The sequence below is a fragment of the Rhinatrema bivittatum genome, chromosome 8 (genome assembly GCF_901001135.1).
Source record: "Rhinatrema bivittatum chromosome 8, aRhiBiv1.1, whole genome shotgun sequence".
Lineage (NCBI taxonomy): Eukaryota > Metazoa > Chordata > Amphibia > Gymnophiona > Rhinatrematidae > Rhinatrema > Rhinatrema bivittatum.
Genome location: NC_042622.1, coordinates 163366400 through 163390408, shown reverse-complemented (window position 1 = coordinate 163390408; position 24009 = coordinate 163366400). Strand labels below are relative to the sequence as shown.

Sequence of the window (24009 nt, the reverse complement as noted above, 5' to 3'; positions counted from 1 at the left end):
AGTGTCTTATCCTGCTGTTCTGTTAACCCCGTGTATCAAAGCGTGGCGCTGGCTGCGGAGAAAATATCGGTTATCGGGTGGGCGATCTCTGCTGCTCCCTTTTTTAAATAATGTGGAATTTCTCCCTGGGCGTGATTGTAAAGCAGTCTTTCGTTACTGGGCAGAGCAGGGGGTGCTGTTTGCCTTTCATATGTATGATCCTGTTTCAGGTACTTTGCTGGACTTTGCTGCGCTGGCGCGGACCTTCCAATTGCCTGCCAAACAATTTTTTGCCTATCTCCAGGCCCGCCATTACTTGACTGCCTTTGCTTGGACACGTCAGGCGCTTGAAGCTGAAATACGGTTTGCTAATACCGTTTTTGACACGGCGTATCTCCGGAACACCATCACCAGCTGGAAGAGACTGGGACAGAAGCTTGGGGATGCTGCTCCAGTGCAACGTATGGCTGTTCGGTGGTCCACAGTATTGGACTCTCCGATCACGGAGAGGCAGATGTCCAGCTGGTGTCGGGACTTATATAAGCTGTTACCTGATCTCAGTCTCCGGGAGCTTCAGTTTAAGCTTCTTCATGCCCTTTATTATGATGATGTTCGGCGGTTTCGGATGAAGTTGGCTACCTCGCCTACCTGCATTAAATGTGAAGCTGCTGATGGTACCTTGGTGCACCGCTTGATTTCCTGCCCATCACTGCAATCCTTTTGGCAGACAGTGCTGGAGGTGGTGGGGAAATGCATAGGTGGGTCCCTGCGACTTCATGCCCGGATGCTAATTTCCAGTATGTCTCCTCGACACTTACCTGGCAGCTGTGCTAAGGCCCGTTTTGAGAGGGTTGCTGTTTTGATGGCCTGTCGCACGATCCTGGCTGGCTGGACAGAGCCGTTGCTTGCGCCTACCCTGGCCGCCTGGTTTGGAAGAATGGCCTCTTTGGCGCAATTGGAACGCCTGGACTACTTGGCGGGCAAGAGGCGACCTGACTCCATGTATTGTGCTTGTTGGGATAATTGTTTTACTACTTTCCCCAAATCGTTGCAGGAGGAACTATGTCGCAATGGGTATACTCTAAAGTGGTCCTCTAAGGTGCAGGGGCAGGGGAGGGGGGGGCAGTAAGGTGTGAATGTTGGATGAATGAGTGGGGTTTGGGGCAGGGGGGTTCGGGTTCTGGGAGGGGGACCTAGGGGGAGGGGGAAAACGAAAAATTGGGCTGGGCAGTGCCTTGAGTTTTGCTGGTTCTACCATGTTTGTATTGTTCTACTCATGCACTTACGTATTGTGTTTTACAAGTTGTATGGTGTTTTTGCTGGTTGTCTCTGCCACCCTGGCTAATAAAAACTATTTTGACAAAAAAAAAACAGTATCTTGTGACAAACCATGTCAAAAGCAGCTTCAATAAAAAGCCAGACAAGCTTTTATCCATGTTCTGCCTCATAAGATCTAACAGTGTGACTAAAATTGCTTTATAAAACCAAATTGGCAGTCGTCAAAAATATTCTGTTTAGGGGTGTAACTGCTGCTCTGTGCAGATTCCCACAGATTACCCAAGGCTTAATTTCTGTCCTCATTTAGCCACATTTGTGGAGGGCCATTTTACCTGAGTTTAGTGGTTTTTTAAAATTGTCTAGATCTAGTCACGGTAATATCCCAGCAAAGCCTCATTAAGCCATGATTAGCAAGCAGAAAACAGCCCTTGGATGTTTCTCTCTAAACCGAGATGATATGCAAATTCTGCATGAATCTCGGTATATAAAAATGTTAAATAAATAAATATATAACCAGAAGCTCTCCTGTGGCTCTGCTGATGCAACAGACTATCTCTGGCCAATTAGATATGACTGTCATAGCATCAGCTGCTTTCACAATGACATCCTGATGAGATTGGCAGCTCAGCTGAAGAGGAAGTCTGAGGTCTTGGTGTTTGTTTTTAAGCAGAATAGCTAGCTCTTGACTGTGACTGCTTGCTGGGCACCCAGCTAAGTGCAGGCAGCCATCTTCTGCCTCATAAAATGGAATCAAACTTCTAAGCAACGGAGAGCTTTAGTCTATAACAAGAAACAACACCTGTGTGTGAGCTACTTAAAGCTGAGAAGCAAGTCTCTGCCAAGGTGCTCTGGTCAGCTTTCATCCTCCTCTGATCTGATGTCAGTGGAGGAGTAGCCTAGTGGTTAGAGCAGCAGGCTCCTTGTGACCTTGGGCAAGTCACTTTAGCCTCTGTTGTCTCAGGTATAAACTTAGATTGTGAGCCCTTTGGGGACAGAGAAATAACTACTACAGTACCTGAATGTAATGCTGAAAAAGCAGAATTTAAATTTTATTTATTTATTTATTTGTTTGCTTTTATATACCGACATTCGTTGGGGTACATCACATCGGTTCACATTATAACAGGATAATAGCATGACGGGAGTCGTACCATTTTTACACTGAAACATTAAAACAATTGTAGGAACAGTATAACATAGGAGCATGGGTTAACAATTTAACAGTGAAACAGTGGAGCGCAAGGACAGTATTTGTACATAGTATCAAATAGGGGAGAACTTTATATGTGTTTGCAGTCTCTCTAGTGTCATATACTACAGTATTAAAATCCAGAAACATGGAGTAAACCAGCATACTCTGGCTTCACTTTTAAGGGCAAACATTACAACGGACTTGATGTGTAAGATACATGTATTTACCTCGTCCCTTGCGAGTACCACCATTGATTTGATGTAAGTTGTTTGTCCCTACCTCGTCCCTCCTGACTCGGCCTCCCCAGAGAAACCCGGCCTGTGTGGGGGAGACACTTCCCTAATCCATGATATTTATTTATATGAAACCTGAATAAACTTTCTGCTGACAAATACCCAAATCTATGGTCTTTGAACTTTCGGGAATACTACACTCTCTTATAACACACTGTTTGGATGACATTGCAAGCACACTATCAGTATCTTTACTGAGCCGGCCAAAGTGGTATCGCCTCTGTCACTGAAAGAGTTGATATGCCTGAGAACACACGATTGTTCTGATTGTAAACCGCTTGAGTAATATGTTGTTTTTCTAGGCTGTGTACGAAGTTCGTTAAATAATACTTTTTATGCCGAGTCAGACCAAACATCAATGAAGCCCAGCATCCTGTTTCCAACAGGGGCCGATCCAGATCCCAAAGAGTTGCTCCATTCCTTGCTGCTCACTGTCAGAGATAGCAGTGGTTTCCCTGAGCCCCTCCAGAATGTGTCCAAACTCCTTTTAAACCCGGCTATGCTATGTGTCTTGACTGCATCTTCTGGCAACAAATTCCACAGTTTGATTGTGTTCAGTGAAAAAAAATACTTTCTCCAGTTGGTTTTCAGTTTGCTCCCTGCTGGTGCTAAAACATGGAGCTATCTGAAAGGGTCTCCTCTGCACCCATTCCACTCTAACTGCCCTCTGTCATCTCCTCTCCAGGCTGCTTCTCGTGATTCTCTTACCTTGGCTTCACTGGGTTATGCGACATTTTGGGAGGGACTGTACCGTGTAAAATGTCTGTATCTCCTTGACCTCAGGCTGAGCAGCTGGAGCACAAGAAGCAGCAAGAGGTGGAACTCAGCCCCAACACGTGGGGGAGAGGGAAGAGGTCCACACTCTGGCCATCTGTAGAAGACACCACGCGACTGGAAATCTGGATCCACCCCTCACACCCCTTCTCTTCTCAGGGCAGTGGCTCTGGACAAGACTCCGATCAGGACAATGACCTGGGGAGCCTCAGCCCCAGTGACGTGAGTGACCTCTTTTCATATTACTCTAAGCAGTTTTCCCTGCCTTGCACGTATCTTCCTGCCCCTTCTGTCTGTTTCTCTCCTCTCCTACCCCACAGTATTGTCTCTCCAGGTCTTCTGCCTATCTCCCTTTCCTCCTGGGACCACATTTGTGTTTTCAGTGCTAACGTGTGTTGTGCCTAGGCCACTGGTTCCTAATGTGTCACTTTCGACCTATTAATGGGGGCTAGTAGATGTTTGGCCAGGTCATAAAATAAAAGCAGTGTGTAAATGTATTTACATTGATTACACGTGCAGCCCTTCAGCCTAGACCTAAATCACTAAACTAGTGATGCATGCCACATACAATTGCAAATTGCCATTAAAAATTCCCTCAGGATCCATCCCTACCCCATGCACACACTTTCACAATCTTTCCTTCTAAAAATTATATACCCCACCTTTTTATGGCATTTGTCATAAATGTAACTTTAATTCTTCAGATAGGCTCACTTGGGTTTGAAGTTGCAGTTGTTGTACTTCTGCTTTGAGAGCTGCAGGCCTAGGCCTTATCTGGCAGTGTTCTCTTTGCTGCCACTGTGTGGTGCTGTTTCTCTGAGCCTATGGGGCTCATGCTGCAGGCTGCACTTCCAGGAGTTGTGGACAGCTTTTTGTCTTACTCTGTCACCTCTTATGCCCTTGTGGTGGGAGCAGTAGTACTCCTTACCCCAGAAAGCATAGCAGGCCTATTAAGATTTTTTTCAAACAGCTACAAAGCATGAAAAATTCAGGTGTTTTTTTTTTTTCCATTAAAGTACCAAAAACACAGGGGGGGGGGGGTGGTAGTTTTTCTGCTAGCCTGCTGATTTAGGTATTGAACATTTAACTTATTGAAGCCTACCAGGTTAAGGGATTAATGCCCTGAAGGGAAGAGCAACATGCTGGGGGTGGGCATGCCAGAGGGGGAGGGCTGGGGGGGGGACCTGCAGCTACCACTTCTGCCCCACACATACTGTGCTGTGCTTGAGGCTGGGGTGGCTATGGGATGCTTCTGCCCTACACGTGGTGGGCTTTATGGGGGGGGGGGGGGGCTGCCATCCCTGCCTCACACACACTGTGCAGGCTTCTTCTTTCGTTTTGTCACATGGTCAGTGATAGGACACATTTTGAGGCCTTTTCTCTCTTAGGTCCGTTCTCTGCTTTGTGTCTGCAGTAAATAGGCAGGAGAGCTCATCTGACATTCCCTAGATACACACAATGTCTTGAAAATGATCTGCTGTAAACTTCAGTATCTGCTCTGCCTACTACAATCACTTAATGGAGATTCTGTATCCCAGACTTCGGGCCCAAATGCTGGTAGCTCAGTGTGCACTTAGACTGGATGGACAGGCTGGGCCTGCAGTTAGCCCTGTGTATATTTCAACTTATTGTCATAGGAGGGAGGGATGGAATCCCGCCTGGGAGTGAGTGAGTTCTACTTGGTGCTAGGGTGGAGAGAGGAGGAGTAAGATTCTTTTGCAAACTGGCTCATACCAGCTCAGCTTCTGCTCTTTGTTTTCACATGTTCATCCTTTTCAGTGCTTTAAATGTGTTCCCAGGGTGGCAACCCCTCCCCCCCCCCAGCCTCCTCGTTGACTTGCACTGTGACCTTGGTCTTCAAACCACTTTAGTACCTTCCTTCCCCCTGAGTATTTCATTTTTCGAGCTGAGACGGGTTTCTTCTGCTTTCAGTAGAGAGGTTCTGCGAGGAGGAAGCAGAGGGTGCCAGGGTACAGCAGGGGCTGGTTAAACACCAAAACCACATTCCCAGCATCTCAAGGCCTGCGACGTGACATAAGCCATGCATCAGCGCCCAGCTCTCACCTCAGCAGCCACACTCACCCTCTGGCCTGCTTCTGCTTAACCCACGTTTTATTTTCTCAAATAGAAGCAAAATAATTTGAGACATTTTAGCTCGGTGTGTCTGCTCTTTAGATCTCTTGCACTCGCTGTACAGGACATTACCAGCCGCCTTATAGCCAGGTTTGGGTTTGTGGCATGAACTGTGCATGACTTTCTCTATTTGGCAGAGCTTGTGGCTGTTGAGAACATCTCCAAAAATTGGCTACATCATTTTTGAGCATTTGCTGGTGGCTTTTTATTTTAGGACATAGATGAGAATTTGTGTAGTAGATGCTGCTATCTGAGTTTCTCCATTTTCTAGTGCAATATGAGCAGACTACTCTCCCAGTGTAACAGCAAGCGCATGCTCCTCTACCCTGGAAAAGAAAGAGGAATTGCCCCACATTTCCTCCCATAACTCTTTAGCCCCACATGTCAGACTGCGCCCCTATCTCCAGAGGAAAAAAAATCCTCCCTTTTTATGATATAGATAACTCCTCTTCTTTAGCAAGATATAGACCCTCGTTGTCACGGTCACACACACACACACATGACAGAGACTGCTTCTCTACCCTGTAGATCACATCTGACACAGAGAAAACTCTTCCTTACATGTGACAAATGAAAGAACCAGAAGCATTTCGTCTGCTGGAGGTCAGACTTTGTTTTCTGGAAGGAGGGATGCTGGCCGTGTGGCTCAGAAACTGCATCTGGTTTGGGTCCCCTCTGTCTTGCTGTGGATGCTGTGCTTCAAACAGATGCATCACATGTTGCCTGGTCTGCTTATTCCATGTACACATCGTGCTCTCACTGTATCTGCAAGATTTCTTTTGCACACAAGATCAGAGACCTCCCCAAAGAGCTACCTCCCCGTGAACTCTCAAAATGAGGTATCTGCTGGTCCTGAGATGTGTCACTGACACCCTGCACATTGTAGTGACATTTAAACACTAGGACAGCAATGAGTGCAGTCATTAAAGTAAATAATGGAAAGAGCTGACAGTTCAGGAACGCATAGTTAGGAGTTAGGTATCTTCCAAGGATATTGTTAAAACTGGGACATTAGAGTATCCTGAAAGAGAAAGTGTAGAAAAAGCCCAGGTAGCTCAAAGGAATTTAAATAAAGAGCAAATGTGAAGGATTTCACATTACCTGAATCAACTATTAATTTGCAAATAGCAGAAGTCCAGGAAATAAGATTGGAGAGTTCATGTATACGGCAGTAACCATGTGGTGGCACAAGTTAGTTGAATTCCAGACTTTTAAATCGACATTCCATTTGTGACTTTCCATGATGGTTTACAACATTAGAATACATACATTACCTATATCTTAAAACAAAGAAGCACACTAATAATACACAATAAAAACCACTAATTCTAATATTTCCTTTACTTCCCCCAATCCTACTTCCTAAAATTTTCCCTAGGCCTATACTAAATTACTAAGAAGAAAAGTGTCCAGCCTAAAATCATTGGCTGGACAGTTCTTGCTTAACTTTGTACCAGCTTCAGCTGCACTTTGATCGTTTAAATACAAGTTCTCCTTATATTGAGGGATCATTCCTGAATCTTGATGGAATGCCTCAGACTAAATAACCCCAAGAGACTTTTCATGTGTTCACACCTTGTAATTGGTTCAACCCCCAAATTATCCTCTGGAAACTCCCCTTGAGGTATCTAATGGGACACATTTCTCAAGAATGTAATGCTGCTTTATTTTACCACATGTAATTGGTCCCTCCAGATGCAGCCTTTGTGAAACACGGTCTGTCTTGGGGGATTTGGCATTTTGGAATTATTGAACTTTTCTTGTTTAAATTGTGTTTTTCTGGTTTGTTTTACATGGACCTTTGCAATTAATTTGCAACACACCTGTTGGATTGTGACCTTATAGACTAACCAATGTATAGAGGCATGAGCTTTCAAGGACAGAGTCCACTTCATCAGATGCACAGGAAACGGGTAAAATATATACAGAACAGAGAGAAAGCATTGAATTAGATAGGACATAGTATGGTGAGAGTATTAATAGCATTATAGTCCAGTCTACTGACAACTGAGGTTAGTGTAAAAAAATAAACCTGCATTATTTAACTTTAAAAAGGGAGAAAAAGAGGTCACGTGACCTGGTGGAGGAGTAGGATGTGCTCTTGCAGAGCTCTGTCTTCCCTCCCTCCAGAACGCTGCTATTTTTATTCTTTTTCTTTTCCTGAACTCACACTTGGGGCAGAGATCCACTGCCGTACACTGCTGACCTCTCATTGTGTAAAGCTAGCAAGCTGGAGTGGATGGCGGTGAAACCCCAGAGGCGCGGCCCAGATAAGCTTCGACAAACTGAGCTTAAAATGGCGCCGGCGGCTAGCTCACCCCCATCCCTGGAACAGCAAGATGGGAAAGTGACAGAAATGGTGGAGGCAGAGGTGTCTGTACTGGATGTCAAATTCGACAAGCATTGCCAAACGTTTGAAGAGATCAACCGGTAACTATCAGATTAGACACTCAGGCTGATGGAAGCTGAATCGAGGATATCGACGACAGAAGATCGTGTGACCCAGCTAGAGGCCCAAGTTGCAGCGCTTAAATCAGAGACAGAGAAACAAGGGCATACAATTGATGATCTGGAGAATAGATCTCATAGAGGAAATCTTAGATTCATCGGGTTCCCGGAAAACATCAGAGAGGTTGACCTGGCAGAGTTATTGGAAACGTGGCTTCCGCTGATTCTAGACCTGTCAACTGCGGTATGCAGCTGACTGGATTATGGACACTCAATATTAATCTCCCTTGACGATCAAACATCTTCAAATCAAACCCTTGCAACTCTCATACATCTTACATAAAACACCTCAAATACTCTCCTTTCCTCTTTGCCATAGTGTATTAATACAACCTACTCTAGCGGCCTGGCGTTGGGTGTGCAGGAGGTTGCAATTTCCTAGACAGGTTACTAATTTTTTTACCCATTTTAGGGAACAAAGATTTCCTATCTGGTATGCAAAATAAGAAATTCATGGACTGGCACACAAAGGACATTAAGGCAATAGTTCATGTGGTAGATGACTTTAATGTTATAAAATCTTTTCAGACCTTACAAGAAACTTATGGTCTTCCACCTCAGCATTTCTGTGCTTATTTGCAGTTGCGTCACTATGTACAGTCATTAACTCTGCCAGATCCTCACAGTCATGCTTGGGAAACTTTAGCGGATTTTTTGCATATGATGACCCCACCCGTCGCAGATTAGCTTTTTAGTATAAATTATTAAACAAATATCAGTCTGCTCTCTGGGATATTAAGGTGGCTATCTGGAATAAAGATTTAGGCCCCAGCTTAGCTCCTGCTTATTATAAGAGATGTTTTACACGTGCATTATCTCTCTCTGTACCTATTCCTCTTCAGGAGATTCAATTCAAGTTCCTGCATAGATTCTATGTAGCTTCTGCTCAAGCTAGCAAGATGTGAAACCAAGGAAGTGGGCAATGCCTTAAAAGTGGTGACCCTCGTAGTACACTTGGTCACCAGTTTTGGTTTTGCCCATGTATTCGTTTGTTCTGGAACTATGTACACAAATATTTGCTTAAAATGTGTGGGATTTCTTTCACTTGCAGTGGCAAAGTGTTTCTTTTGGATGATACTAGGGGTATATCCTTTCCCAGCAAATATGTCCAGTGGTGTTGTAGGTTAGCGATTTTTACTTGCCAAAAAAGTGTTGCAAAACTGGATTTCCCAAGATCTACCAACGATAACAGTTTCATAATTTGCTTCACCACACTTGTTTTATGGATACATACACAGAAAAAATGGAATTGTTTAAAAAGAAAAGGAACTTTGTGAAACGTTGGGAAATATATCTTCAATCTCTGTCCCCAGTGGCTCGTAGTCTAATTCTCAATGACTTACCCTCTGATTAGCTTGTTTTTTACTTTTGACTTTTCTGTGACAAACTGAACAATATCAAATTGTGGCATTTGTAAGGTTCTCTTTTAATTTTCATTTCAGGATCCTGCAATTTAGGGGAGGGGGAAGTGCAGAAGAATGCTTCTTTTCTTTCAGACTAGTGTGTTACTCTCTTAATAGAGTGATCCGCCAGCTGCAGAACCATGGAAGCAGATCTCTGTGAATCTGGAAGAGGTGCTGGAGCAAACTGACAAACTAAATTGTAACAAATCACCAGGATCTCATGGTGTTCACACCAGAGTTCTGAAGGAACGAAGTATGAAATTGGTAATCCTGCTGCTGCCCCTTTTTTGTCCTTGGGCAAGTCCCTTCAGCCCACCAAAGCCTCGGATTGTAATCCCCCAGGGGATAGGGAAAGAACTTGCCTTGAGCTCCTAATTTATTTATTTGTATAAAAGCATTTCTTCCCAGCCTATCTATGAACTTGGGTGTGTTACACAAGAACTAGCATGCAGTAAAACTAACAAACATATACCATGCCAACGTCATAAAGCTCTAGAGCTCAAGAAAGCATACATGTAATGAACAAATTTACTATAGATTACATATTGTATGACTTTTGTTCTTAGCAATCTATTACATTGCTCTTATATACCAAAAGACTTCTCGAATAAAAATTCCTTCAGCATTTTTTCTGAAGGATTTGACACATTTCTCAATTCTCACATTATCAGGCAATGAGTTCCAAAGGGTCGGATCAGCAAAAACATGCTTCCTTGCATCTCACAATCGGCCGATACAGTAAAAGTCACGGGAGAGCGGGCGAGTGCACAGACTACTCTCCTGTACGTGCGATTTAGTATCGGCCCGCGGTAAAAAGAGGCACTAGGGACACTAGTGCGTCCCTAGCGCCTCTTCTTTGACAGGAGTGGCAGCTGTCAGTGAGTTTGACAGCCAACGCTCAATTTTGCCGGTGTCTGTTCTCAAACCCGCTGACAGCCACGGGTTTGGAAACTGGATGCCGGCAAAATTGAGTGTCCGGTTTTCAAGCCGCGGGCCAATTTTTAAATTTTTATTTTTTATTTTTAACTTTCGGGACCTCCAACTTAATATTGCCATGATATTAAGTCTGAGGGTGTACAGAAAAGTTTTTACTGCTTTTCTGTACACTTTCCCGGTGCTGGCAGAAATGAACGCCTACCTTTGGGTAGGCGCTAATTTCTGAAAAAAAAATGTGCGGCTTGGCTGCACATTTTACTTACTGAATCGCGCGGGAATAACTAATAGGCCTGAAAAGAAGTTGGCCGTAGAGGCAAAAACTCACAGTAAAAACTTTTTAAAATCTATCCGAAGTAGAAAGCCTGTGAGGGAGTCAGTTGGACCGTTAGATGATCGAGGGGTTAAAGGGGCACTTAGAGAAGATAAGGCAATTGCGGAAAGATTAAATGATTTCTTTGCTTCGGTGTTTACTGAAGAGGATGTTGGGGAGGTACCCGTACTGGAGAAGGTTTTCATGGGTAATGATTCAGATGGACTGAACCAAATCACGGTGAACCTAGAAGATGTGGTAGACCTGATTTACTACTCTTAAGTTTGTCAATCACCTGGACCGGATGGTATACACCCCAGAGTTCTGAAGGAACTAAAAAATGAAATTTCAGACCTATTAGTAAAAATTTGTAACCTGTCATTAAAATCATCCATTGTACCTGAAGACTGGAGGATAGCAAATGTAACCCCAATATTTAAAAAGGGCTCCAAGGGCGATCCGGGGAACTACAGACCGGTTAGCCTGACTTCAGTGCCAGGAAAAATAGTGGAAAGTGTTCTAAACATCAAAATCACAGAACATATAGAAAGACATGGTTTAATGGAACAAAGTCAGCATGGCTTTACCCAGGGCAAGTCTTGCCTCACAAATCTGCTTCACTTTTTTGAAGGAGTTAATAAGCATGTGGATAAAGGTGAACCGGTAGATGTAGTATACTTGGATTTTCAGAAGGCATTTGACAAAGTCCCTCATGATAGGTCTCTAGGAAAAATAAAAAGTCATGGGATAGGTGGCGATGTCCTTTTGTGGATTACAAACTAGCTAAAAGACAGGAAACAGAGAGTAGGATTAAATGGACAATTTTCTCAGTGGAAGGGTGTGGGCAGTGGAGTGCCTCAGGGATCTGTATTGGGACCCTTACTTTTCAATATATTTATAAATGATCTGGAAAGAAATATGACAAGTGAGGAAATCAAATTTGCAGATGATACAAAATTATTCAGAGTAGTTAAATCACAAGCAGATTGTGATAAATTGCAGGAAGACCTTGTGAGGCCGGAAAATTGGGCATCAAAATGGCAGATGAAATTTAATGTGGACAAGTGCAAGGTGATGCATATAGGGAAAAATAACCCATGCTATAGTTACACAATGTTGGGTTCCATATCAGGTGCTACTACCCAAGAAAGAGATCTAGGCGTCATAGTGGATAACACATTGAAATCATTGGTTCAGTGTGCTGTGGCAGTCAAAAAAGCAAACAGAATGCTCCAGGTAGACGTCACCATAGCGAATGGTCACATGAGCGGCGTGCTCCCCGTCTAGCCTTCTAAACTTTATTATTTTAGCAGGGATCGCCGACACTAATTTTCCTACGAATAAGTCAAATTGGCATCTGAACAAACAGTGAGCATGGCCACGAAGCGGAAATCGGTAGATTTTCGCCAATTCTCTTACCGACGGGGTGGAGAACGAGAGCTAGATCCGGGAGCTCAGGCTGAGGAGGCCCCATCCACCGCGCCCGATGACGATCGCACCCCGGGAGATGAATTTAATGTCCAGTCTCCCGAAGTCCCCACACGTTCTGAATTCAGAGAATGGTTTGGAGGTATATGCCAAGATCTTAAAAATTATAAAAAAAGAAATCCGCGCCATGATGGAGGACTTCCAGGAGGAGCTATCTGGACTGAATAACCGCGTGGCTGAACTAGAAACCAGATCGGAGGGTCAGGCGGACACCTAGACACACATCCAAGATGCATTATCGGATCTCCAAGCTGAAAATGTGATCATAAAAACAAAATTAGCAGACTTAGAAAATTGAGCACGAAGAGGTAACTTGCGATTCCGCGGTTTTAAGGAAACAGAGGCAAACATTGACTGTGCTGAGGCTATCAGGAAATTCTGCCTCTTTCTGCTAAAGGAGAACTCTGACCAAGATGGCGCTAGCACATTCAATATCAAATTCGACAGGGCTCATCGTACTCAGAGACCGGTGGGCTCTAACTTGCCCCGCGACATCTTAGTCTGCTTTCATGATTTTGCTCTTAAGGAGAAGGTCGCAAACCTGGCTAGGAAGCAGATACGGTGGTCATGGGAAGATCAGGAGATTTCAGTTTATGCGGATTTCTCACAAGCAACCCTGCAACGCAGACAACTTAAGGAAGTGACTGCTTTTCTCAGGAAGAAAAATGTAAAGTATCGGTGGCTTCATCCGTTTGGCCTAGCCTATACCCGGGACGGGACTACTTAACAGATTTACCACGTGGAAGATGCTGTCCTTCAGTTAAAGGATCATGGTTTTAACCCAACTATCGCTCCTACCAATCAATCCCGGATACGCCGAGAACCACAACCGAGATGGCAGAGGGTTGGAGCCCGCAATAGCAGACTGAAGCACAACTCTGACACGAAGAAGTCGCTGGGAGCTGTTAATTGACTGGCGATCTAATTGTTGTTCTCTTGTTGATTTTCAGTTTAACATATTCAGGTGATTCTCTTATGCTCAGCTATAAGGCTAGGGGGTCTTACGCTATGGTGACAATGTCCTTCTCCTCACAGAAGGTGGATCTGCAGGGAGGTTGGCGCAGATCACTGGTTTATGTTGGGGGGGATGGGGAGGGAAGGGTAGGGAATATAGGTGATCACACATCCGATATAGCATTCCCTGAATTTCGGATGCATTCTGGATTTATTTGTTCTATTGGGTGGGAATACGGGCTGCTGTCGTTATGGGTGGGTGATTTGTGGGCATCTTATGGTTCTATGATGATGGCATGCACAGTGTCTGTCCTCTTGGTGATATCTCTTCCTAATCTCTGGATATGGCATCCTTCAAATTAGTTTCCCTTAATGTTAAGGGACTTAACTCACTGTTCAAGCGCCATATGCTGTTTAAGGAAGCAAAAGCCTTACAGGCTGATACTCTTTTCATTCAGGAATCTCACCTGAAGGCTTGATATGAGAGCCTGATGAAATCTAACCAGTATCTATTCCAATATTGGACGCCTAGAGCTAAAACGGCGAAATACACTGGAGTTGGCATCCTGATCTCCCAAAATCTAGTGTTCACCTGTCAGTCCTGTATTCGTGACCCACAGGGGCGCTATCTAATACTAATTATATCAGTGGATGGCCTTTTATACACCTTGGTGAATATTTATGCCCCAAATAAAGACCAGGGTACATTTTTGGATAGATTAGACAGGATACTTACATCTCAGAGCCAGGGTAATATTATCATGGGTGGAGACTTTAATTTGGTTAGGAGCCCTACTCTAGATTCTTCTAAGGGTATGGTTGCAACTGCGCACACTCATAGGAAAAGTCTGTGAAAATGTATGGCCCATTGGCCATCTGGAGGGAACATAATTCCACCTCTATATCTTATACCTTCTATTCGCTGCCTCATGATGCCCACTCGAGAATTGACTATTTTTTGATTGACACCTTGTTGTCTCATGCCACTACTGACCCAGATATCTCTCCAGTGGCGTGGTCAGATCATGCAGCCGTCACTATGGAACTTAAGTTCAATTCCTTTGATAGAGGAATGCGATTTTGGAGGTTAAATGATTCCTTGCTGAATGAGGAGGACTGTGTCCAAAGTCTAAAACAGTGTACTCAAGAATACTTTCAACGTAACAACACTGGGGAGGTGTCACCACCTGTGGTATGGGAAGCTTTCAAAGCTTATATTCGGGGGGTCTTTATATCTAGAGCCTCTCTCTTAAAGAGGCAGAGGGAACGGGATACACAGGTCCTGAGATAAAATTGCTGCTCTTACGAGATCCCACCAAGTCACAGGTGCCTCGTGCACTTTATTACAACGTATACAAGCTAGGGAAGACCTCAACCATATTGAATCTGCACAGATGGCCCATTCTGTATTGTTGACTAAACAACTCTACTTCGAAGGGAGCAATAAAGCGGGCAAGCGCTTAGCACGTCAATTAAAGAATATTACTTACCAGCATTTAATACCAAACATCAAGGATATGCAGGGTAACTTGTTGACCAATAATACAGATATACGTAACCGATTCTTACAGTTTTATTCCACTCTGTATGCCACACAATCGCATATTACTGAGGATACAGTTGAGGAGTTCTTGGGGTCTCTCCCTCTCCCAGAGTTGTCGCTGGAGGCACAGGCGGCCTTGGATGCAGAGATTACATCTCCTGAAATATTGCAGGCGATACAGACCTTGAAAGTTGGGAAGTCCCAGGGTCTGGACGGATTGACTGCTCGATTTTACAAGTTATTTGCCCCATATGTAGTGGCACACTTGCAGCAGTTTTATAACTATCTGAGAACTGGGGGAGATCTTGCTCCACATTCAAATTTGGCTGGCATAACTATTCTATTAAAACCAGGGAGAGATCCATCGCACTGTGGGTCATACAGACCAATCTCACTCCTTAATTTGGATATTAAACTTCTAGCTAAAATTTTGGCTACCCGAATGAATGTTTTCATTACCTCCCTAATCCATAAAGATCAAGCGGGCTTTATGCCAGGTAGACTGGCAGGAGACTATTTTCGTAAACTAATTGATATAATGTGGTGGGCCAATAGAAGCAAAACGGAGGCTGTACTTCTCTCAATAGATGCAGAGAAGGCCTTCGACATGGTCCATTGGCCTTTCTTGTTTGGGGTCTTGAAGAAGATGGGCTTCAGATCCTTTTTCTGTACCTGGTTGGCATGTCTCTATCGTGACCCGAAAGCACGTCTTAAAATTAATGGGGGTTACTCAGATTGTTTCTTAGTGTGCAGAGGAACTAGACAAGGCTGCCCCTTGTCCCCGCTCCTATTTGCCCTGTTTGTGGAGCCTTTAGCCATAGCAATTCGACATAATCGCCAGGTATCGGGGTTTTGCTTCTCAGATACAGAATTCAAACATACCCTATTTGCTGATGATATGTTTTCTATCATTCGATCCCATGATTCACTACTAGCCATCGAACATGAGATCCAGAGGTTCAGTGCTGCCTCTGGATTTCAAGTTAATTGGGATAAATCAGAGTTGCTTAATCTTACATGTAGTGCTAAGACTGTGGTGGATTTAAAAACACACCACCCCTTTCATTGGGCAACACATTCTTTGAAATATTTGGGCATCCAGCTTCCCTCGCATCTGAAATATTTATTCCAATTCAATTATCTCCCACTGATAAAGAAGGCCTTTGTAGATATAGACTGTTGGAGTGGGCTCCCCCTTTCGTGGCTGGGCAGGATCGCCACAGTTAAGATGAACCTGCTTCCCCGCTTATTATATTTGTTCCAGACCTTACCCATCCCAATCTCGAATAAAGCTCTGAAATTGTGGCAAAAGAAGCTATTTAGCTTTATCTGGAAGAAACGACCTCCCAGGGTTAGCAGATCCACCCTTTATCAATCCAAGCTAGATGGGGGTTTAGGCATCCCAAATTTATCTTGGTATTATGTATCGGCTCAGTTGAGATCTCTCATAGTGTGGCATAATCTTGTAGAACCTAAGCACTGGGTGGTAATTGATCAATCCCAAATAGGGGTGATGCCACTTTCAGCGATGCCCTGGCAACCCAGGAAAACATGGAAACCCTGTCCCCTAATGCTCCCTACCACCAGACATACATTAGCTGTATGGGATAGGTGGAAAAATAAAGTGGTAGGTCAGAGGAGTTATTATTTCTCGACTCATCTCTTCCACAATACAGATTTCACACCAGCTCGTCCATTAAATGCTTTCTTACGGTGGAAAGGGCAAGGAGTTATACGATTGGAACATATATGGGAGGGAGTGCACATTCGTCTCTTCCCTATGGTCTGCCAACTGTTTCAGCTCCCAGCCACGGAATTCCTAGCTTTCCAACAATTGCAGCATTTTTACACTAGTCCTTTGGTAAAAACACATATGTGTGAAGGGAAAACATTGTTGAAGGGTACTGTTCTTCTCCAACTCTCTTAGGAGGACTAATCTCTAAAGTGTACAAACTACTTAACGTGGCCCTAGATTCTACGGTGCCTCACCTCTCGGCCTGGAACAAGATTCTACCGACAGCATTTTCCAAGGACGATTGGCTCACTGTTTTCGCAAAGTTACGCTGGATATCGATATCAGCTACACTTTTGGAAAACGGCTATAAGCAACTATATCGTTGGTACTATACACCGGAGAGACTTGCAAAAATGTTTGGAGGTGGACCTGGACTTTGCTGGCGGGGTTGTGAATCCGTGGGGACATATGAACATATGTGGTGGTCAGGTGACTGTATCAAACCATTTTGGAAAGCGATTGAAAATCTCTGTACCCGGATACTACGGGTGCTAGTTACTTTAACTGTGTCAGTTGTGTTGTTGCACAGTGAATTTACGCGACCGTTGGAGACTTATCCTGCTTTGTTGGACCATGCTTGCCTGGCGGCTAGAATGGAAATTGCAAAAGGCTGGAAGATGCCTCATTGCCCTACCTTGAATGCTGTCATCATGGCTTGGACAGTGTTTGTACTTTATATAAGCTGACAGCTGTCAAACATAACACTATGAAGAGGTTTCACTCTACCTGGGACTCTTTCCTGGTTTGGCGAGACACACAAGCAGAGGCAGATGTCCAGAAATTTAATGTTTAATGTTTACAATGTTGTTATCCTTCAGTGGAATGCCCTTTCTGAATGTGCTGTAGGATGTGTGATGGGGGGGAGGGGGGAGGGGAAACAGTTTATAAAGCAGAAAATGGAGGGTACTTCGTTAGTCATTTGGTTTTAGAATTGTTTGTCAACACATTTGCTCCAATAAAAATGTTTATTACAAAAAAAAAGCAAACAGAATGTTGGGAATTATTAGAAAGGGAATGGTGAATAAAACGGAAAATGTCATAATGCCTCTGTATCACTCCATGGTGAGACTGCACCTTGAATACTGTGTACAATTCTGGTCGCCGCATCTCAAAAAAGATATAATTGCGATGGAGAAGGTACAGAGAAGGGCGACCAAAATGATAAAGGGAATGGAACAGCTCCCCTATGAGGAAAGACTAAAGAGGTTAGGACTTTTCAGCTTGGAGAAGAGACGGCTGAGGGGGGATATGATAGAGGTGTTTAAAATCATGAGAGATCTAGAACGGGTAGATGTGAATCAGTTTTTTACTCTTTCGGATAATAGAAAGACTAGAGGGCACTCCGTGAAGTTAGCATGTAGCACATTTCAAATTAATCGGAGAAAGTTCTTTTTCACTCAACGCATAATTAAACTCTGGAATTTGTTGCCAGAAGATGTGGTTAGTTAGTATAGCTGTGTTTATAAAAGGTTTGGATAAGTTCTTGGAGGGGAAGTCCATTACCTGCTATTAATTAAGTTGACTTAGATAATAACCACTGCTATTACTAGCAACGGTAACATGGTATAGACTTAGTTTTTGGGTACTTGCCAGGTTCTTATGGCCTGGATTGGCCACTGTTGGAAACAGGATGCTGGGCTTGATGGACCCTTGGTCTGACCCAGTATGGCATGTTCTTATGAGATTGAGTAAAAAATAACAAGATTATGAGTGGAATTGGCAGTTGGCAACTACTGATCCTTGCATAAGAACAATGCTGGAATATAATCAGTTGGAAATCGCATCAGAGATATGGTCTGTTTTCTTTCAGTGCTAATTTGTTGATCTGCGGTCACTGTCTGTCAGTTACAGTGGCAACTTTTTTGATATCATTAACAGATGCTGTCATACGTAGGGAGAATTGAATATTTGCTTTCAGTTGACATGAGCTAAATATTAAAACACCAAATTCTGTAGCTTATTATTTAAATATTTTATTGTCCCTGAGGTCTGAAGGCTGACATCAGTAATGCCAATTTTTAAAAAGGGCTCCACAGGTGATCCAAGAAACTACAGGGCAGTTGAAAAGGAAACTTGTTTCTTACCTGCTAATTTTTGTTCCTGTAGTACCATAGATCAGTCCAGACTCCTGGGTTTTGCCTCCCTGCCAGCAAATGGAGACAGAGAAAGTTTCACTGACACTACATAACCCAGTGTGCTACCTGCAGTCCCTCAGTATAGACCTGTACCCAAGCCAAGATGACAGCAACAACCAAAAATTTCTAAGCAAGCTTCTAAGCCGACTCACTTCCCTCAAACGAGCCAGAAGGTGAAGTTGCCCAAAAAGTCAATGGAAAACTCGTTTCCCAAATTTAACATAGGTGATCATCATTGAAAACCTACTCTGCACTATATATAAAGCAACAGTACAAGTGGCGTATTCTCCTCCCCCCCCCCCCCCCTGCCGATAAATGGGCGGGTCCCTGGTACTATAGGAATGAAAATTAGGTAAGAACCAATTTTCCTTTCCCAGTCCAGACTACTGGGATGTACCTAAGCTGCCCTTAACTCAGGTGGGATATGGAGAGTTCCGCTCGTACAACACTCTCACTAAAGCACATGGAAGCTGGAGCCCTGACATCCAAGCGATGTTGCCCACTTTTGCTAGGCATTAACTTCCCAGTAGCCACCCAGCAAATTTCATGCAGACACACCTTTTGTGATTCAGCCCAGGTAGTCACCTGAGAACATGTCAAGTGCACCCCTGCCCCCCCCCCCGCCAGCAGGTGCTCTTTAGAAATGTAAGTCGACTCGATTGCTTCCTTCAGCCACTGCACAATTGTAGCCTTAGAAAACTTATTTCCCTTCTTTGGACCAATTCATGATACAAAGAGTTGGTACGATCTACAAAGAGTTGAGGCGATCTACGGAAATCATAATTAATCTTTAGATACCTCAATGTATGCCTTCATTCTAAGAGCGTAAGCTCCCCCGCATGAGGTTGAGGAATCCATAAAAGCTGGAAGCTCTACTGTCTGACTAAGATGGAATGCTGAGACTACCTAAGGCAGAAAAGAAGGCACCATGCATAAAGATACCCCTGAATCAGACATCAATAATAAATGATCTCAACCCAACGGTGCCTAGAGGTCTGAAATTCTCCTGGATGAACAAATAGCCACTAAGAAAACCACTTTGATTCAAGTCCTTAACAGCTATCTCTAGTGGTTCAAACTGAGCTCTTTAATGATTCAAACAGAGCCTCACATAATCCTCTAAGGACTAGATTCAGACTCCAAGATGGATAAGTATTCCGTATCTGAGGATGCAAGTTCTTAGCTCCCTGAAGGAGCTATTGAACATCCAGATGTGTGGACAGAGGATACCCTTGCACCTTACCCTGGAGACAACCCAATGTTGCTACCTGGACTCTGAGTTAAAGGCCAGTTCCTTGACCAGAAACTTTCTGTAGAAAAGCCAAAATATGCGGCACCATAACCTGAACAGATTGAGGCTGCACTCAGTCAACAACAGACCAGGAGTCGAAGATCCTCCAAATCTGCACACATGTCAAGGATGTAGAAGGTGGAAACAACTGCTTCGGAATATCCCCTCCATCTTATTTGTCTCCTCTTAGAAGCGAAGCTGCGAGACAGCAGTGTGCCGCCTGACCCAAAAATATTGGGCCCTGATGGAAAACAGTCGACTGATTTCTGAACTTCAGGGGCCCATCTGTGGCAATAGATCTCAGAAGCATGGTCGATGTGGCCACTCTGGAGCTACCAGGAGCATGTTGCCCAGATGTTTCTCAATCCGCAGTAATCCCTTGTCCACCAGAGGCCATGGTAGGGAAGATGACAAAGAATCCCTCAAGTCCATGGCAGCACTGGAAGTCAGATTCCATAGTACTGTGTTCGGTTCAGCGGCTATAAAACTGTGATGCCTTGGGATTCTTTGGTCAGGATATCCCCATCTTCTGTGAATGACACATTGCTGTCTTTGACAGCTTCCATTCTCCGGGGTCTGACTTTCTCAGACTGAAAATCTATCTGAACGTTGTTCACTCTGCCGATGTGAGATGCTGCCAACCACTCAAAGTGCTGTTCTGTCCAGAGAATCAACTCCTGGGCTTCTCGAGCTGCTACCTGATTCTTGGTTCTGCCTTGACAGTTGATGTAGTCCACCTTCATCGCATTGTCTGAGAGGATCTGTATTGGATGGCCGCGTAACCTTGGCAGACAGGCAAGCAATGCAAAATGTACCACTCTTGTCTCTAACCAATTGATAGGCCATGAGGTCTCCTGTTTCAACCATTGGCCCTATGCTGACTGATCTTGCCATACCTCTCTCCCTCCCTCCATCTGGAGAGGCTTGCATCGGTGGTGACTATTATTCAGTTCGGAATCTCCAATTCCGTACCATGCTCGAGAGTGGTGCGAGTAAGCAACCACAAAAGGTTGTCCCTGGCTTCCTCCTCTAATGGAACAGGAAAATGAAACTTACAATAACGGATTTCAGTAGGAGAAGAGCATCCTGCAGAAGCTGCATATAGAAACATAGAAATGACGGCAGAAGAAGACCAAATGGCCCATCCAGTCTGCCCAGCAAGCTTTCATATTTTTTTCTCATACTTATCTGTTACTCTTGGCCTTTAGTAACCTTTTGGTTCTATTTCCCTTCCACCCCCGCCATTAATGTAGAGAGCAGTGCTGGAACTGCTTCTAAGTGAAGTATCTAGCGTAATTGGTTGGTGTAGTAACCGTCGCAATAAGCAAGCTACTCCCATACTTATTTGTTTACCCAGCCTGTGCAATTTAGTCCCTGTTGGTTGTTATCTGAATATAAATCCACTTTTCTTCATTCTCCCCTGCCGTTGAAGCAGAGAGCTACACTGGATATGGATATGCATTGAAAGTGAAGTATCAGGCTTGTTTGATTTGGGGTAGTAACCGCCGTAACAAGCAAGCTACTCCCCGCTTTTTTGTGAATGCAAATCCTTTTTTCTATATTTCCTCTTGCTGTTGAAGCATAGAGCACTGTCGGAGTCGCATTAACCATGTGTATGTCTATTGAATAAGGGTATTATCTCCAGGTATTAGCTGTCTTTCCCGCAAGCCACCCTCTCTTCATTCACATCATCTAGACTTTATGGATCCACAGTGTTTATCCCATGCCCCTTTGAAGTCCTTCATAGTTTTGGTCTTCACTTCCTCCGGAAGGGTGTTCCAGGCATCCACCAGCCTCTCCATGAAGAAATACTTCCTGACATTGGTTCTGAGTCTTCCTCCTTCGAGCTTCAAATCGTGACCCCTGGTTCTGCTGATTTTTTTCCAACAGAAAAGGTTTCTCTTTGGATCACTAAAACCCTTCAAGTATCTGAAAGTCTGTATCATATCACCTCTGCTCCTCCTTTCCTCCAGGGTGTACATATTTAGATTCTTCAATCTCTCTTCATAAGTCATTCGATGAAGACCATCCAACTTTTTGGTTGCCCTTCTCTGGACCGCCTCCATCCTGTCTGTCCCTTCGGAGATACGGTCTCCAGAACTGAGCACAGTACTCCAGGTGAGGCCTCATCAAGGCCCTGTACAAGGGGATAATCACTTCCCTTTTCTTACTCGATATTCCCCTCTCTACGCAGCCCAGCATTCTTCTGGCTTTAGCTATCGCCTTGTCACATTGTTTCCCCGACTTCAGATCGTTTGACACTATCACCCCAAGATCTCTCTCCTGCTCCGTGCACATCAGCCCTTCACCCCCCCCATTGAATATGTGTGAACATAGAATGCATTAATTCCAGTGTTGATGCCATAGAACCCAGACTTGAATATAGTCCCAGACCCTGGACACTAAAAGCTCCGGCAGAAGCCTAATCTGCCTCTGCAATTTCAGCAATCTCTCTCTGTGAGAAACACTTTCTCTGTAGTATGTCGAACTGAGCTCTCTGATACTCTAGAGTTTGTAAGAGGACTAAATTGTTTGTTGCTAGGTTCACCACCCATCCTAGAGACCTCAAGTGCATCTGTACCTTTTGTACTGATTCTCAACAGGTCATTTGATTTTGCATGAATAGGCCATTCATCCAGATACAGATACACCAACACACCCTCCTTTTGCAATGCGGTTGCCTCCACCACCATCACCTTGATGAAGGTGCGAGGAGCTGTCGCCAGCCAAAGGGAAGGCTTGAAACTGAAAATGTTCCCTTAGGACCACGAATCTCAGGAATATCTAGTGATGTGGCCTGATAGCTATGTGCCGATTCGCCTCTATCAAGGCGAGAGATGCCAAGAACTCTCCCTTGAGTACCGTTGCTATGACTGACCTCAGAGTTTCCATGCAGAAACAGGGAACCTTGAGAGAGCTGCATTTACCTTCTTTAAATCCACTATCTCTTGAATTGGATACAGGGGGGGAAAAGAAACAGGATGCTTAACTTAAAACTGACCTCTGGCCATACTAAATGTGTTCAGGGTCTGACCCAACAAACTTAGCAAGATATCTCTGTGAAAAAAAGAAAAAATCTGAGCAGAGTCCAAAGCAACGCTCAGTCATATGCAATTTCTCCCTCTTCTAGAAGTGAGAAAGTCAATTCCCCATCAAAATCCTCCGATGTCTGTCTCATAATCCATACCTCTTTGAAAATTACCAGGGTCAGCCCGCTGTGACTGACAAATGGGAGGTCCGAGCACGTGATCCCTACGTAGTAGGTTGCTTCTTCTTCACTGGGCACTCTTGCAGGCCCTGGAAACATTCGACCCAGGAGGAGAAGGATGGATCTATACTGGAGCCCATAGGCCCGACCTTGCTCTCGCCAACCTCTCTCAGGGAAGCTTCTGCCATCGGGAACAAGGAAAGGGAACTGACCATTGCCTTGCCTCCCACTCCACTTCCCCCGCCCCCTCCAAAGACACCAAAGGCCGAGGAGATGTCCCAACATGGGCAAAAGCTGTAATAGGCCAATCGCTTTGAGCATCTAAATAGTGCTGACACAAACAGAGAGTAAGGACTGAATTGATATCAGAGGGCAAGCCTCACAGATAGCAAGGCACTTGGACCTGTTCGTCCCTGGCGCCTAGCTCTCCTGAACTTCATCTGTAGGCGGCCTCTTGCGTCATACCAATGCCACCTGGGCATACATGCATACCCCTTCAGGATGTACGCAAATACAAGCTCAAGACTAGATTGTGGTCGTTCGCATACAAGTACATGCGTGGATATGCACTCATGTAGGCCATGGTCATACGCGCACAAGTAGCTGCGCAAATACATGCCTAAGTTTAGGTTACAGTCTTATGCGCAGAAGTACCCGCGCAAATACGCGCTCCAGTCTAGGGCGCAGCCTTACACACACAAGGACCCTTTGCAAATACATGCCCAAGTACCTGCACAAATATGCGCTCAAGTCTAGGTTGCCACATTCGCATACAGGTTCTAGCACATG

The 24009-nt window shown here is 44.4% G+C and overlaps 1 protein-coding gene across 3 annotated transcripts in view; it reads left to right on the top strand.

Moving 5' to 3' along the window:
* SMG6 (SMG6 nonsense mediated mRNA decay factor) overlaps window positions 1-24009 on the top strand; it is a 387710-nt gene that overhangs the window by 57300 nt on the left and 306401 nt on the right. For all 3 annotated transcript variants that reach the window (XM_029611072.1, XM_029611073.1, XM_029611074.1), the window contains exon 8: window positions 3526-3738. In XM_029611072.1, coding sequence (XP_029466932.1) covers window positions 3526-3738 — 213 coding nt within the window. The remainder of the gene's footprint in view (window positions 1-3525; window positions 3739-24009) is intronic.